This window comes from Camponotus vicinus, unplaced genomic scaffold (genome assembly GCF_025532165.1).
Source record: "Camponotus vicinus isolate PSW18456_S1 unplaced genomic scaffold, iyCamVici1.0 SCAF_11, whole genome shotgun sequence".
NCBI lineage: Eukaryota > Metazoa > Arthropoda > Insecta > Hymenoptera > Formicidae > Camponotus > Camponotus vicinus.
This window is the reverse complement of record NW_028141947.1, coordinates 16,146,818-16,163,167: the sequence shown is the minus strand read 5'-3', so window position 1 is coordinate 16,163,167 and position 16,350 is coordinate 16,146,818. Positions and strand designations below refer to the sequence as shown.

Sequence of the window (16,350 nt, the reverse complement as noted above, 5' to 3'; positions counted from 1 at the left end):
TATAAAATTCCTCAAGTTTTAATAATTGTATACTTGAAAAAAGAAAGATATGATACATAACACACACATAATATATAATCCTCTTAAAAATTTAATCAAAATATAATCTCATACAACACGGCACTGGAGCCAAGTACATAACTAAATATCAAGTACATCTTGCATATAATATATATTTATATTAAAAATTACTGCATCTATTTTGCATTAAATCAGCACAATCACATCTATTACTTATAAATCTTAAATTCAATTTTGATTATAATTGTGAATTAAGTACATAAATGAGGATAGTCGCATCAGGATATACACAATATGTAATCGTCATATTCGATGAAGAGAAATGTCCATCTCATCGCGAAAGATATCCGCAATGTCGTACTATTGTGGCAGTTTTTTTACGCAGTAAAGAAGAGCAACATTCTTTAAAATATATGCCGAAATATAAATTTAAAAAATATAAAAATTCCAAATACCTTTAAACCATAATTAGAAGATCTAAGGGATTAATTACCTGAAGCATACATTTATAATTCCATATATATAAAATACAATATTTTCAATAGAACAACAAACAATATTCTTCTCCTGACTTTGATCAAAATATATATTGAACATAAATAAAATTTGTAATTCCACATACACATACATAAATAATAAATGGAATGTTTATTATAATTAAAATCACTATATATTTATATTAATATTCTGGATAATTGTTTTGTTTTAATAATTATTGATTTTTCCTATATTGCATTCAAAATTGAAGATATAAAATGTTTTATTTTATATCGTCATGCAAAATATTAGACACTGGTATAAAAATAAAAGTGTTACATACTATATGTCTAATAAGTATTTTAATCTTCTAGAAAATGTATCTCTTTTATATATTTTTATATACATTTTTGCATTAAAATTTATATATGCAGATATATAGATAATTAATTAATTTTATAACTCAAAAATAATTTAAAAATAATTTCCTCTACACATCACATGTAGATGTATAATGTAAGATTCTTTATCTTTTGGATAGCATGTAAAAAATATATTTCCATAATTCAAGAAATTATTGAAACATTAAATATTTTAAGTTTTTTAATAAATCAATTTTATAGAAAACTTTATAGGAACAAATATTGGCAGTGGCAATGGACAGACCATTTATGGAGAAATATTTTTTTCATACATATTTCACATATGTAAAAATAAATGCTATTAAACACTTTTAAATGTTTTTTGTTATTAGTTGTTTATCGGCCAGTAAAAAGGAAGAAATAACGTGATTAAATGATATAAATAAAATTTTGCATGATTAAATAACATAGATAAAATATAGATAAAAATATAGATAAAATTCGTGGAAATTATATATTTAGATCGCGCAGGCTTGATTAATCTTTAGAAAAAAGATATTTCAAAATTAAAATTCAAAGCTAAATTTGTGTGAAATTTACTCTTTTTTACATTTCATAATATACGTGTTTACTTACCAACTCTTTCACATCTTAAAAAATATAAATATAAAAATGAGAATTGTTCTTAAATATTGTTCTTGTTCGATGTATATGTTAATATTGAAAACTTTATAGTTGTTATTTATGTATATCACTCTCTAACATATGTATAATAAATTAGTAAACAATGTCAGCAAACATATGTCAAATCATCCTGCATTATATATTACTAAAAATATAAATTGCACACTCTCTGCAAAAATCTGTGCACAACTTATCGAACAATGTACGATCACATTTTGATAAGCAAAACAGATTTTATAATTTTTTCTGCTTCATATTACCATCGTGGATGGATTTGATGAAAATTCCATTGCTGATAAGTATTGTTTATGTCACATAGCATTAGAGATAACTGTTGAGTTTGGGGATGAAGTGCCATACACTTTTTATGTACTCTATGTAACAGAGTTTTTGTTTTCTACAAATGCAAATTAATATATATGTTGATAAAATTGTGCAGACGTATTTATTTGAAAAATTTTTGTTGTCAAAAGATAACTTACTTCATCATATTGCCATGGGCCATCTGCAGTTCCTAAACGACAAAATGCGTATTTTATACCTTGACCATCTGCTTCAACACATCTTTCACCAATACCCAATTGACCTTTTGCATTCAACCGTATAAGCTAACAAGAAATATAAAGGAAATTTTATAAAGTTATAAAATAATTTTAAAAATGTATAAAATACAAAGTTGTCTAAGTTATATATCTGAATAGGAAAAAAAATAAGATATTTTAGCAAATTAGAATTTGATAAAAGAAAAAGGCTAAGGACCGCGGCGTAGGGTATTATTACGTAATTGAAATTAAAAACTTGAATCTAGGACGGAAAATTTATATATTCTTTAATAATAGTAACAAAGCATTATCCGTCGCAAAAAATAATACGAATACAAAAAAATATCGACAGACGTACGTTTCGATCCAATGCGGATCTTTTTCAATGTCTTACACGGATCACATAACGTGATTAAAACGTGAACGTTGTAAAGGCGCGCGCAGTACAAAATAATCGAAAGGTCAAACACACAAATTCGAACGGTCGACTAATAAAACGCAAAGAATAATAACGGTCATGAAACAAAAGCGCTTGTACAAAATGATAAAAATAAATAAAAATATATATATGCATGGCGATGACACATCCAAGCAAGAAGCGCAACGCTCACCTCGATATCAAATTCGTCCAAGTGACAACGAAGAATCAGAAAAGATATGCATTGCCTTATTAAAACAAAAAGAAGTTTGAATTATAGAAGGTTGTCCATATTGATGAGAGTCATTGTAGTAAAAAAAATATGATAATCCCAATGCAATAAACCGTGAGGGCTTCTCCAACATCCAAATCTTTCCAGAAGTGCCGGAAGAAATAGATTTGATTGATAGCGAGGTGGAAGCCTGTTTAAAAAAATGCGCAAAAAAATATCATGCCAAGCATATAGCATAGAAACAAAGAACGTTAACGGATTTTTCAAAAAGAAAAATAAAAAAACGCTTATACATTAGGATAGAGTAAAGCCGTTAGAAATAGTTAGAGAGAATCGAGAGATGAAGTGAGTGAACGGTACTAAAAGCGAACTATGCATGCATACATACTCGAAAGGATGCAAAGATAAGAGAAAAAGCCATGTATAGAGAGAAAAGAGGCATGAACATAACGAAGGCCGAGACATTACTGACGAAGGGAGATGTAGGAAACCAGGGAAGGAGAAAGGGGAAAAAAGGAATGATGGCAGGGGAAGGAAAGATAAAGTAGTGTTAGGAAGAAGGAAATAAGGAAGCGGGAGATTTTGAAAGGATAAAACATTTGTTGATGATAGGGAGGTAAGCATCGTCAAGTAACGGTTCATTGCATTGGGATTATCATATTTTTTTCCTGCAATGACTCATCAATATGGACAACCTTCTATAATTCAGACTTCTTTTTGTTTTAATAAGGCAATGTATATCTTTCCTGATTCTTCGTTGTACTTGGACGAATTTGATATCGAGGTGAGCATTGCGCTTCTTGCTTGGATGTGTCATCGCCATGCATATATATATTTTTATTTATTTTTATCATTTTGTACAAGCGCTTTTGTTTCATGACCGTTATTATTCTTTGCGTTTTATTAGTCGACCGTTTGAATTTGTGTGTTTGACCTTTCGATTATTTTGTACTGCGCGCGCCTTTGCAACGTTCGCATTCTAATCACGTTATGCGATCCATGTAAGACATTGAAAAAGATCCACATTGGATCGAAACGTACGTCTGTCGATATTTTTTTGTATTCGTATTATTTTTTTCGACGGATAATGTTTTGTTACTATTATTAAAGAATATATAAATTTTTTGTCCTAGATTCAAGTTTTTAATTTCAATTACGTAATAACACCCTACGCCACGGTCCTTAGCCTTTTTCTTTTATCAAATTCTGATTGTTATCTTACCGACCGTTATCCTCTCTTTTGTTTTTAGCAAATTACCTGATTGTTTCCAAAGCCATGACAGTGGGAAGTAGCCATAAGACTTGGTGGTGCATGACCCATAGTGTCCAAACATGATCCAGTTGCCACATTTCGCAACTAAAAAGGTATTATTATTGTTATACATATAAAAGCTTGTGTATTTGATTTGTTGATAAAACTTAGATATGCGTTCGATCAAAAAGGTACCTCTCCCCAATGTATATTTGGTGGCAATTCTGGAAATTTGTCCAATACATCATAGGCCACATTATCCATGTACCACTGAAAGTTTTTACATTTCTTTCGTTCTTTGAAGGCCAACTGCTCGGATATATCGCCGTGATCGAGCAATCGAGCTAATGGTTCTCTGGTATAAAAGAACTCCTTGTGTTTCTCGTCGAACCATGTTTCTATAACTCGTTTATAATTCTGTAAAAGAATTTATTTTGCAATAGGGGATTACTATCTCAAAGAGAAATTGTACATACGATAAAATCGACTACTCACGATAGTTATCAACGGTCCTTTTTTCTTTTGAGCAAGTTTACCAAACGTATAAGGCATAAATCCTCGGTAAACATGTCCTACATGTGAGCACGGTACCCACAAAATACTTCCGCCGCACTGCCATATCTTGAATGACAGTTCAAAGTTTTCTCCTCCCCAAACGAGTAATCCCTCGTCGTATCCACCCAGTGACAAAAAGTATTGTCGATTTATGGCAAATAAACCACCAGCGTGTGTAGGTGATCTGCAAGTCGCATAAACGATATAAAATTGGTTGAAAAGTATTGTACAGTATATGTAGAAATAAAATTATATCAAGCACTTGAAATAAAAATTGTACCTGTACGGCATACTGTCATATGCACGTGTTTTGGCTTCCTGTCTAGGTAATTCGTTCTCTTTGTATAACATGCCCCACTCGAAAATTCCTCTGTACAAGTGACCCTCTTGATACACAGGACGGTACTCGAATGTTTTATGATCAATGCCATCTATCACAGGAACTGTCATTACATTCCTAAAAAAGAAGAAAAATTGCAAATATCGTATTTGTTGACAAAAAATTTTGTATAGGAAGAATTTCATTATTATGCTATATTTATTTGGTCATGTTAAATTTCTTCAAGATATAAAAATGTTACAATTTTTTTTTTTTTTCAATTTTTTCAATAGTATATGATTAAATAATTTATTATTTATGATTATGATTTTACCTATTTTCAGCAATTGGTGCTAAGAGTGGTGGCAACCAATTGACATTGACTTCACAATGAGCATCTAAAAATACTATTACTTCACCCTTGGCGTCACGCGCTCCTCGAGATCGTGTCCGTATTAAACCTTGTCTCTCATAGTTTCTAAGTAATTTAACTTTTCCATTCCATTGTTCAATATAGGAATCTAGGTCACCCTTTAAATTTTCTGTAAAAGATTATATTGCTAATTATAAGCTACTAAATTTTTTAGATTTTATCATATCTTAGTCCAGAGAGATTGTACCTTTATCAGAGAAGTCATCAACAAGAAGGATCTCCTCTAAAAATTTTGATGGAGTACGATTAATAACACTATAAATTGTTCGTAATAAAACTGACCAGCCCTCATTATGGAAAACTATAATGACACTAGTGCGTGGTAATTCTTCTGGATAATTCCAATGTTTACATCTGCATGATACAAGATATAAAAATATAGATGCAGACTTTATAATATTATTATTAATCACAAGAAAAAAGGCTTACTCTGCTGGTCTAGTATCTGGAATCGATCTCGACAATGAGATTTCATCAGAACACACCATGTTCATGCCATAATCAGATTCTGATTGCTGAACGTCATTTAATTGATCGTCTCTTAAAATATGTGGTTTACCATTTTCCCCAGGACCAGATCTAACTGGTACATCGCGTGGCTCGTAATTTCCTAAACCTTCTACAAACACTGGTACCTAAATAATATTAGAAAAAAATATAGAAAAATTTGAAAGCTCCAATACTACTCTTTTAATGCACACTTGTTCAGGATAAACTAAGTATTTATTAAAAATAAGCAAATGTATAAAAGAATTTACCTGTTTCTGTCTAAGACCCTGTGCCCATTCTTTTATATTGTTCACATGATTGTCTGACGAGAAACTAAAAAGAATGTATAAAAGTAGCAACACCAATGTACTGCCAATGAGTATATGAAACAAGCGATTTCTTCTAAACTGTACAATCCTCATCTTTTGCAAGTTATATGTCTAAAAACTAAAATGCATGATTATTATATAATAATTTTTTACTTTCATATTAGTTTAATATATGACATCTCTCGAAAATTCTTTCGATGACGCGCATTTTATCTCAACAGTTGACGCGATTCATAATTCAATCGCTGCGTAATTCGTCCTATTTTCAATCGACAATTCCAAAAGATAAATAAATGAAATACGCGATACCTCTTGTAGTAAGAAAGAAATCGAGATAACGCAAAGCCGGCTCGACGGCATGCATTCGTCGACGTGTCGAACGTCAATAGTAATTATAGACGATAACAAACTTATGCATCGTACATTCAAGAACCGTAATGTTCACATTTGCATAAAAGCGGCCAACGTGTCGCCAGCTGTCACGTAGATACTAAAAATGTGCGGCTAGAGACGCTACACTTGTAGAGCTACACTTGTAGCCGCTCATCGCCATGTTTGCACTAAAAGGACGTGTTTGTCGATTTGAATGCAGATGTATCGCGCACCATTGAAATGTCTCCACGAATATTAAAGTATCATCGTAATATAAATATAGATGTATACATTAAATTGTGTGAAACATCGTGAAACATATCACGAGCGAGGAATTTACGCTCCTGATACGTCAAAGGTTAAAGGCCAATTGACTTGTGATTGGTGTACTTTGACCTCTAGTTTGTTGAATGAGTTTTAGAATTACTATTTGCTCAGTATTTCCAAGTCAGCTGTAGCACGTCAATCATGTCGGACAGCCCTATTAAGTATTTCCTGAGCGGTGGATTTGGCGGAGTATGCACCGTCGTGGCTGGCCATCCTCTGGACACCATAAAGGTGAGGTTACACATGTTTATATTAATGTATTAGCCTAATATTACATTTGTCGTACGACAAATTTTTTAAGCACACACATTGATTGGATAGAAAATTTCTAAAGATTCAAAAAATTATTATCCCCCAGTCAATCAATGTGCTTAATGTAATATTAGCCCTAGATGAAGAATCGAGTTTCATCAATTGAGTAGGATTTGCATTGGGAGTGTCGTTTGTCTTTATTTCTCCTGTTTATAATCTATTTAAATAGAAGACAACATGCTTTCTGTAAAGATTCTAAAAAAGAAATTATGTTATAGGTACGTCTTCAGACGATGCCAATATCAGGACCTAACGAATTGCCTCTCTACTCAGGTACATGGGATTGTGCTAAGAAAACAGTTACCAAAGAAGGAATACGTGGATTCTACAAGGGTATTTATATTTATGCTGCATCGTGTAGAAAAATTGTCATGTTAGAATGCTTTTTTGAAACATGAAAGATATCTCTATGTATCTTATATTATATAAAAATCATAACGCTTTAAAACTCATTGTGACTCAGTTTTACATTTCAGTATAAATGTTCTTATTAAAATTCTTTCATATTACATAACACAAGATGCATAACATATAAATAATATATTACTTTCATATTACATAACACAAGATACAGAACATAAATAATATGTCCAATGTGTTGAGTTTTTAATAATATACAAAAATAGTTTAAATACTTTTACATGTTTAATAGCATAGTTTAAGAAAAATTTGTATATTTTTATAAGAAGAAAGACGAATTTTAGAATTTTTCTTCTCTTTAGGTATGGGTGCACCATTATCTGGTGTTGCTCCAATATTTGCGATAAGTTTCTTTGGATACAGTGTTGGAAAGAAGCTGCAACAGAGTTTTCCAGATGAAAAACTTACGACATTGCAATTGTTTTACGCCGGCGCTTTTAGCGGCATATTTACGACTATTATAATGGCCCCAGGCGAACGCATCAAATGTTTGTTGCAAATACAACACGCGGATGCAAAACCAAAGTACAGTGGACCGCTGGATTGCGCGAAGCAACTGTATCGAGAAGGAGGCATTAGAAGTATTTACAAAGGGACTTGTGCTACGCTGTTAAGAGGTATGATTTGCAATCTTACTCTTAATTCTTACAAATTTGAATTGTTATTTATCAAATATTTTCATATTTTAAAAGATTTTACATTTGTATATATCATGAGCAGAAAATTATATCGATAAGAAGTAAACTTATTACATACACGCTATTATTTATCCCAAAATAAAGGATTAAGTACATTGATATATTATAAAAATTTATGATATATTTTTTTCCATTCTGCATTTTATCAACATATACAATTTGCAAAAAATTGAAAATTGACTAACTGATATCATTATGCTCTTCAAAGTCTCCTCTTGTCTTCAAAAACTTTTGAAGGTATCGTTTCTTCGGACTTCTGCATTGTAAACCACCTTTGCGCAATGCATGAAAAACTCCCCAATTCTGTAATCGCTTCGGCGTCGAACATCGCGGAGCCGTCTCCTTATTTCTGTTCACCTACGTCGCGTAAAATTATTAACAATTCGTGTTTTGTCTATTAACAGTGCATTATCAAGTATAAACGAAGCGATAAAAATCAAATAAAATGATAGTTACTAGATGAGGATTCCAATTGATCATGAGACATGTGCAATCCCAAGGATTCTCATCCAATCTTATATTTTGTATCTGTATTTGTTTAGTTGGCAATCTAAGATTTTTAAAAAAATCCAAAGGTAGCGAAGTTAATTTGTTCCCTGTAAGTATAATTTCTCGCAGCTCCTTCTGTTGTTGAGCGACGAATAAACCCGGGGGTATGGATTCGAGATTGTTTTTCGATAGGTCGATTCTTCTAACTTTTTCTAAACCATAGAAAGCATCCATGGAAATTCTCTGAATGTGACAAGAACTTAGATCCAGGTCCAACAGATTGGCAAGATCGACAAATGCATCGAAATCGATACTCGTGATGTTTCCTCGCATTTTGAGATGCGTCAACGCTGGCAATCCTTGTAGTATGAAACGTTCTAATAAGAGTATATCTAAATTATATAGATGTAATATCTCAACTTTACGTAGACCAAGTAACGAATTCTTTTGCAGTGTTAATTTTGACGTCATGCCTCCGAGATACAGTTTTATCGTCGTATTCATAATCTCGAAAGTACTGAAACAGATATAAATATATACATTTCCTTTAGATTCAATCGTCGAGATATAATTGCGTAGAACATTACCTTGGAAAAATGAAATCCAGAGGGTTCTCTGTAAAATCAGCGCTCTTCAGCGCCGGAAATGGCGGAAATGATAATTCCGATAGAAAAGTCAAGTTATTTTGTCGCAAGTCCAGGTGTTCCAACATAAGTAATCCTGCCAAGTCTACGCTCTTCAACGTCAATAACTCGTTACTCGCCAGTGACAACCATCTCAAGTTTGGCGTACCGTAGAAGCAAAATTCCGGTATGAACTTTAAACTATTTTTCTCCAGTGAAAGATAAAGAAGGCTATTGAGACCGTCGAACATATGCCAGGATACGTCTTTCAGGGCGCAACCGTACACCCTCAAATGCGTCAATGCGCCGAGCGCAGCGAACAGCTCGACATTTTCTCTATAACCCTCCAATTCTTGTTTATACAGATCGTATGGCAATATTTCCTTGTCGTCGCTATTCTGCTGACTCAGAAAGATGAGTCTGTGCCCTTTGTGCTGGCTGACATTACTTACGGCGACTCGATTGTCGTCAATCGCTTCGGTTTCCTGAGAACTCATTGGCTTGATCACCAAATTTGCCTTGTTCTTATTTGGTAAATTTAAGTTTGACAATTTAATTCGTTCCAAATTTAAATACAACAAGGTAGGTCCTAGAGGATACAAAGCATCGGATGAGAGACGAATACCGCCTTTTTCCTTGTAATTATTCGCCTCCTTTATAGAAGGATCGCTATAATCTATCCCTTGAACATCTAATGATATCAACTCGATGAAGCGCTGGAATATAGTAGCTTGTAGAAGAATATCGGCGTTCCCATTGCCCGATTCAAGTAATGTTAGAACCTGGAAAGCCAAAAGAATTTAATACAAGATACATGTATAAATATATAAGATTATATATGATATTATATATTCTTTGCCACCTGTATATCTGAAGGAAGTTTAGCCAAAAGTTCATCAGGATTCTCAACAATCACGCACGTTGCTATTTTCATTAATTCATGAGCCATGGAATGCTCCTCATCATCCATATTAAAATCGACATCATCGGAAGATACATTCTATTGAATATGAATTAAATTATATATATGAAAACTAACAATTATGAATATCTGATATCCATTCGATTCGTTCCTACTTGATCTTTATCTCTGTCAGCCCATTGGTGTAGAGGCAGATCAGAGAATTTTTGGATCTCGCAAGTACATCCCTGTGGGCATCTTATCTCCCACACACCACCAATATCGATAATTTGTCCTATACATTGATCCTGAGTGCAGTGTAATTTGAAGATTAATCAATTTATTATTTTACTACAGGATATATATTCGAAATTAATTTTAATTATCTGTAATTTTTTATTCATTATATATATATATATATATATATATATATATATATATATATAATAAATAAAATTTATTTATTTATTTATTTATGTGAAATAATATAGAAAAGAAGTTGGATTATAGTAGCAAAGCAATAATCTAAGCACGGCCAAGTATTAAAATATATACCAAAGATAAGACGACGAGGAATAAAATAACGAATGCCATATTGTCTCACTTTAGAAACTTTGATTTTAAAACAAAGCACAATACTTAGAAACCATTAACAGCACGCTGGTTCGAAGGAAACTGGATTTCGTTAACTATGTTATCTGTGCCTTGATGCTTCCTATCAAACAGGATGCTTTCTATCTGCCAACCCACACGCTCTCTACTCGCTATTATTAATTGTGCATAATGTTTACGTGCCATCTTCAGCCTCTGGAGTAAGAATACTCGAGCGATTACTAATTTATGCTCTATATTTCTTTCAGATATCCCGGCTAGTGGAATGTACTTTTTGACATATGAATATCTAAAGGAACAATTCACTCCTGAGGGAGGGAAACTTAGTTTACCAACCACTATATTAGCGGGCGGGTTTGCAGGTATTGCAAACTGGTTGGTGGGGATGCCACCTGATATCTTGAAAAGCCGCCTACAAACTGGTATATAATAAAGACGTTTTGTTTTTATATTTACATTGAATTGAATTTCAAATGAGAATCAATTTATATAAAAATTCAATATAAAACTTGTTTCATTTTATACGTTATATTATATATTATTATTGTAGCACCAGAGGGTACATATAAGAGCGGGATACGTGAAGTATTTGTCAAACTGATGAAAAATGAGGGACCAATAGCTCTTTATAAAGGTGTGGTACCAGTTATGTTGCGAGCTTTTCCTGCAAATGCAGCTTGTTTTATGGGCTTTGAAATTTGCATGAAATTTTTGAACTGGCTCGCGCCAAATTTATAACTTGAGTCACATATGACGTAATTAAGTAAAATTTTCGGAAGATATCTTGCCTCTCTTGATATCGATTGCCTCTTGCTAAATGCTGCGATTGATAGATACGACACTAAGCGGTTGTAAGACGATTTATTTTATCGTAGATAAAATATAATTTTTTTATTCTTATCTCACAGACATTTTGAAATCTCAGAAATAGATTATATATGCGTGTGAAAATTATAGGAAATGATACAATATAGTCTTTGTATAGGAAAAAAAAATTATATACAAAGAAATGAAAGTATGATATCAGGGAATATACTTTTTTATATAGTATAATTTTGTATTGTATATTAGGTTTCGTGAAGTTTTAAATATATATCAAATTTTAAACCTATATTATATGTATCAGGAATTGTGACAATTCCTAAGCATATGGAAAGACTGCTCAATAATCAATGATATATATGTGCAAATTAGTATTGCATGTATTTTATATATATATATATATACATATATAGTTTGAATATAAAACTTTATTAATGTAACAGTATATATATGTACATTAGTTACATTTGTATATTGTACATTATATTGCATATGAGAAAATGTACAATCGGGATTATAACGGAGTAATTCTGTAATATACTATATGTACAAGATTTCTCTCTGAGGAAGATCATAAAATATAACAAAATCTAATATATATATATAATTGTAGATAAATAAAGAAATTTTTCTAAGAAAACTATGTATTAATGTACAAAATAAAGTTTTCTATTCTGTTATATTCTTATAAGAAATCTTCTATTATTCCTATAAAAAATATGTAATTTGCTCATTTATAAATATAATTATCATATAATATCTTTCTGCTCGCATTATGTGAATTGTAATATCACAAATTTTTTCAACATAAACTTGTGTGCAAATTAACAAAGGAGAGAAATATAATCAGCAGTCACACACCAAATAAAATTGAAAACCAAGTAGTTTTCATATCTGTTGGATAAAAAAACACTGGATCTGTATTGTGACTATCAGCCTATTTCAGTCTATTATATATCGAATTTCCCCTGAGTTTTCACACACGCGAATACTGATAATTTAAGCCATTTGTCTAGATGAGATTGCTCCATATGTTACAATAATTGTTTAACAGTACGATGCTCGATTAATCACCGCAACAGTAATAATCACTCTTCCCAATCATCCGTGTCAGGTTGAGAATCATATTCACTAGTAGCAGAATTTCTATCGGATGCGGACGCTTCATTTGGTTTTGGAGGCGGTGGTATCAGACTGGACATTCTTTCCAAAGCACCCACCGTAGAACCAGCGATACCTTTGCGTCTCAGAGCTAATTTCGTGTGCAAATCCGCCATCAGGTCTCCTCCGACTGATGCCGATGACCATCTATCGCATTTTTTCGCATCCGGTGCAGTAGGCCTCAATTTCGCCCTACCTATCCCGCCAGCGTTTCGAATCGCCGCCATCAAATTGGAACGATCATCCGTTGTAGCATTTGCGGACAAACGGTTCATTGTCTTCTCTTGTTTTTTCGTATTGTTGTTTGACGAAGACACAATCGAGTCTGTAGCTGGCGGTGGCGGCGGCGGCGGTGGCGGTGGTGGCGGTGGCGGCGGAGGTGCCGCAACTTGTTGGAATCCAATTTTTTCATTGTTCGCGGCATCATGGCAATTTACATTTACGGTAAATGTAGGAGGTGGAGGAGGTGGTGGCGTAGGTTCTTGCAATACGATTGTCACGGTTGTAGGCAAATGTGGAACACCATCCTCCATCTTCGACCCAGAATCTTTTTCGTCGCTGATGGGTGTCGGTAGATCCAAACGAACGGTGGGCGTCGTGACTGCGGATGATGGCGCGATGGGACTTTGGGAATTAAGATCGAGCACGAATTTTTCATCATCCACAATGCCCGGTAAATCTGGGAGTGTTAGTGGTACGTTTATTTGAGGAACCTGAAATGTATGAAAACTTTATATATAATAATCTTAAAATTTATAATTTTAAGATTATTATAAATTTAAAATAAGTAACATATAAGTATGTTAAAATCTACATAAATTATTATCAAGTAAATAAATTATTATACAAAAAAATCTGACCTCTCCAAGAGTTGGTGTATATAAGTAACTGGAAGACGCGTCCATATCTGACGAGAGCCACGGTTGTACAATCGAATCTGGTGCATCTTCAATTTGCTGCTTGTCCGTAGATTGACGCGATGATCTAGTGGATGTTTTTTCATAAGGACTATCCATACTGTCAAACAGTAGGAGGGCGCTAACTGAAGATAATTGTGGCGGCAATAGCTCCTCATTATCTTCAGGGTTATCTTTTTTGTTAGCCTTTGATCGTACATGATAAAATTGGAGTTTCTCTTGGAGATTGACATTCGCGGCGTACTGACCGTCCTCCGTCTTACAATTAGAAGATAAATACGCTTCGGGAATATCTTTTATAGGCACAGAACATTTATAAGCGTTTGGTATAATAGGCGCATGTTTGCGCTGCGGAGGTATAGTCATTTGATACTCCTTATAAGTATGACTAGCTGGATACTTAGCAGCAGAGTACATTTTTACTGCTTTTAAGTTTAAATTAGTCTGTAAATAGTGCAATCTATCTTCCAATTTCCTCGCTCTTTCTTTAATGGTAGTTAATCTGCAAAAAAATAAATTTGTTCATTTTGTTAAAAATATTGTCATTATTCAGATAAAAATGTTACAATTAAATTGTATAAATTAAATATATAATAATCATTCAATCAAGCTAATAATCGTATTTAATAATTATATCTAATAAATAATTATGGCTAGTATTAGCAACCAAGAAATTAATAAATTTTTTTTATATACCTTTGCGTATTTTCCGAAAGCCTCTTGTCTATACAATCAAATATATATGAGACAGCATCACTCAAGTTGTCCAAAGATTCTGCTATTTGAACTATAGTTTCCTCGTGTCTCAAATTATTCGGAATGACACCTGGGAGATTTAAAAAAATCAATTATTATCGAACTCTCTAACAATAAGATTATTTCGACTCGGTTATCAGGTTATGGTTCACTGCGAAATTATAAATAATATACAAATATCTAAAAATTGTTTCCCGTTTTATAAGAATATAAAACAATGAATATAAGTTATATCGTAAGAAATTAAAAATTACGTACCGATTTCGATTCGTTCTTGCATCTTGGTCCCGGAAAATAGCATAAATAAATTACCTCACAGTGTTAAAATACATATGTTCTCGCAATTAAAAAAGCTCGATACATATATATACATATATATTTAAATTACCTTTATATTTATATATTATGTAAATCATATAAACCCCGTAGCAATTATCACGTTCATACGAGACATGATAGTCGCTCAGATCATATTTCTGAAAGTTGTGTTCAACGTTGGGTTGGAACGAGATGACACATGACCATAGACAGAAAAATTTGAGAGAGACGATGCCGCTTCTTCCGCCCCCTCCTCGATTTTAGATGCAACCCGTAAGCGAGATTTCCATGTCGATAAGCGAGTTTCACTTATCGATCATCACTGCCATATTGCCACCGTCATTTTGTATAAAATGACAGAGACAGAGAGAAGACTGATTCTCTCTAATAAAATAAATAATATAAATAAAAATATAAATACGCGGGATCGCTTATTAACAATTTCATTAGTTTCATTTTGTCAAATTTTGCAAAATTCTTTTCCTAACAGGCTTAATTCATATAGATTTTCGTTTGCACATTTTCAAACAAATTGAGTTTTTGTTTGCATATAAGTAGAAATAAAGATATTAGGAAATAAAGGTTGGAGAAGAAAGATTGTATTTCAAATTAAATTATTATTTTAGACATAATAATTTTCTTTCTTTGCATTTCTATTGTAATCTAAAATCTACTAGTCTATTTTGTTTCTCTTTGATTTAAATTTACAATAATTAAACGCATCGTGAAAAAAACCGTGCTGACGTCAGACTGCCGTCATTTTCAGGCAGTGAAAATCGGACGGATTATATTCGCTCCTCTTTATTCTTTTAAAAGTGAATATCAAGAACAACGTAAATTTAATAAATAAATTTGAAAAGATATAGTAAAAAATATAATAAACAAATATAATAAGATATACTTATAATGACAAATATTTTTGATCTTTACATGTAATAAATTATAATAAATGTTCAATATAACCACCATTTTCTTCTAAACATAAAGCAATTCTGCGCATGAAATTTTCTTTCACGCGACTTATCATGAGAGAAGTGATCTCCGCACATGCGTTACGAATTCTATTTTTAAGAATTTCTACATTTTCCGGCAGGGTGTGATATATTTTATTTCTTAAGATTTAAAATACTTCTATAATTTAATATTCCGCTCGTGTATATTTTATAGTATATAAAATATTTCGACGAATTATCAGTAACATAATGTTCGACTTTTACAACGTAAACAATAGAGTGCTATTGTTTGTATGTTATGGTTTTGCTATCATTTGCTCGGTGATATTCGAGCAGTAAAATAATGATGCGAAATATATATATATATATATATATGCTTTGTATGTTAGTTAATTGTTTAATAAATGATCGTTTAATTAATCTATAAATTGAAAAACTTTTACAATTTAATATTTTCATGTATATGTTATAGTACGTAAAATATATCGGCAACGAATTACCAATAACACGGTGTTCGACTTTGGCAATATAAACAATAACGTGCTATTATTAATAT

The 16,350-nt window shown here is 32.2% G+C and overlaps 4 protein-coding genes across 7 annotated transcripts; 1 reads left to right on the top strand and 3 right to left on the bottom strand.

The window, feature by feature from the left end:
* Nucleotides 1–68: 68 nt before the first annotated feature.
* Nucleotides 69–6,809, bottom strand: Pgant7 (N-acetylgalactosaminyltransferase 7). Of its 3 annotated transcripts, none has more exons than XM_083082569.1 (11): nt 6,423–6,809; nt 6,054–6,224; nt 5,725–5,930; nt 5,483–5,649; nt 5,197–5,404; nt 4,824–5,000; nt 4,484–4,727; nt 4,184–4,405; nt 3,995–4,093; nt 2,027–2,152; nt 69–1,941 (listed from the first exon to the last, which is right to left on the bottom strand). In XM_083082569.1, the coding sequence occupies exons 1-11, from the start codon at nt 6,471–6,473 to the stop codon at nt 1,801–1,803; spliced, it is 1,812 nt and encodes a 603-aa protein (XP_082938695.1). In that variant the 5' UTR covers nt 6,474–6,809; the 3' UTR covers nt 69–1,800. The 3 variants fall into 3 exon arrangements, with proteins under 3 accessions (XP_082938695.1, XP_082938698.1, XP_082938696.1); XM_083082572.1 differs by having other exon boundaries at nt 6,054–6,231; nt 6,537–6,807; XM_083082570.1 differs by having other exon boundaries at nt 6,054–6,231; nt 6,423–6,806.
* On the top strand, nt 3,467–12,369 carry Colt (carnitine/acylcarnitine carrier protein colt, mitochondrial). The gene is made up of 7 exons (XM_083082577.1): nt 3,467–3,520; nt 3,987–4,101; nt 6,924–7,043; nt 7,343–7,457; nt 7,847–8,161; nt 11,116–11,289; nt 11,418–12,369. Exons 2-7 carry the CDS (start codon nt 4,069–4,071, stop codon nt 11,603–11,605), a joined length of 945 nt encoding a protein of 314 aa, XP_082938703.1. The 5' UTR covers nt 3,467–3,520; nt 3,987–4,068; the 3' UTR covers nt 11,606–12,369.
* LOC145961939 (uncharacterized) lies at nt 7,658–10,943 on the bottom strand. The gene is made up of 6 exons (XM_083082568.1): nt 10,811–10,943; nt 10,432–10,563; nt 10,217–10,354; nt 9,319–10,136; nt 8,699–9,248; nt 7,658–8,599 (listed from the first exon to the last, which is right to left on the bottom strand). The coding sequence occupies exons 1-6, from the start codon at nt 10,847–10,849 to the stop codon at nt 8,423–8,425; spliced, it is 1,854 nt and encodes a 617-aa protein (XP_082938694.1). The 5' UTR covers nt 10,850–10,943; the 3' UTR covers nt 7,658–8,422.
* Nucleotides 12,175–15,046, bottom strand: LOC145961942 (WASH complex subunit 1). 2 transcript variants are annotated; one of them, XM_083082576.1, is made up of 5 exons: nt 14,912–15,043; nt 14,782–14,803; nt 14,464–14,593; nt 13,711–14,269; nt 12,175–13,563 (listed from the first exon to the last, which is right to left on the bottom strand). In XM_083082576.1, the coding sequence occupies exons 2-5, from the start codon at nt 14,801–14,803 to the stop codon at nt 12,778–12,780; spliced, it is 1,497 nt and encodes a 498-aa protein (XP_082938702.1). In that variant the 5' UTR covers nt 14,912–15,043; the 3' UTR covers nt 12,175–12,777. The 2 variants fall into 2 exon arrangements, with proteins under 2 accessions (XP_082938702.1, XP_082938701.1); XM_083082575.1 differs by having other exon boundaries at nt 14,782–15,046.
* Nucleotides 15,047–16,350: the final 1,304 nt, after the last annotated feature.

What these genes read in the sequence shown, in the direction of transcription:
- LOC145961939 (XM_083082568.1), bottom strand. Translation starts at nt 10,849, where the DNA reads ATGGCATTCGTTATTTTATTCCTCGTCGTCTTATCTTTG. An exon ending in CTGACAGAGATAAAGATCAA is followed by an intron (nt 10,355 to 10,431) that starts GTAGGAACGAAT and finishes CATATTCAATAG; the next exon opens with AATGTATCTTCCGATGATGT. An exon ending in TCAATTGGAATCCTCATCTA is followed by an intron (nt 8,600 to 8,698) that starts GTAACTATCATT and finishes TACGCGACGTAG; the next exon opens with GTGAACAGAAATAAGGAGAC.
- Colt (XM_083082577.1), top strand. Translation starts at nt 4,069, where the DNA reads ATGATCCAGTTGCCACATTTCGCAACTAAAAAG. An exon ending in CACATTTCGCAACTAAAAAG is followed by an intron (nt 4,102 to 6,923) that starts GTATTATTATTG and finishes CTATTTGCTCAG; the next exon opens with TATTTCCAAGTCAGCTGTAG. An exon ending in AATACGTGGATTCTACAAGG is followed by an intron (nt 7,458 to 7,846) that starts GTATTTATATTT and finishes TCTTCTCTTTAG; the next exon opens with GTATGGGTGCACCATTATCT.
- Pgant7 (XM_083082569.1), bottom strand. Translation starts at nt 6,473, where the DNA reads ATGCCGTCGAGCCGGCTTTGCGTTATCTCGATTTCTTTCTTACTACAA. An exon ending in CCAGATACTAGACCAGCAGA is followed by an intron (nt 5,650 to 5,724) that starts GTAAGCCTTTTT and finishes TGTATCATGCAG; the next exon opens with ATGTAAACATTGGAATTATC. An exon ending in AAGGACCGTTGATAACTATC is followed by an intron (nt 4,406 to 4,483) that starts GTGAGTAGTCGA and finishes ATTCTTTTACAG; the next exon opens with AATTATAAACGAGTTATAGA.
- LOC145961942 (XM_083082575.1), bottom strand. Translation starts at nt 14,824, where the DNA reads ATGCTATTTTCCGGGACCAAGATGCAAGAACGAATCGAAATCG. An exon ending in GCAAGAACGAATCGAAATCG is followed by an intron (nt 14,594 to 14,781) that starts GTACGTAATTTT and finishes TAAATCTCCCAG; the next exon opens with GTGTCATTCCGAATAATTTG. An exon ending in ATACACCAACTCTTGGAGAG is followed by an intron (nt 13,564 to 13,710) that starts GTCAGATTTTTT and finishes CATACATTTCAG; the next exon opens with GTTCCTCAAATAAACGTACC.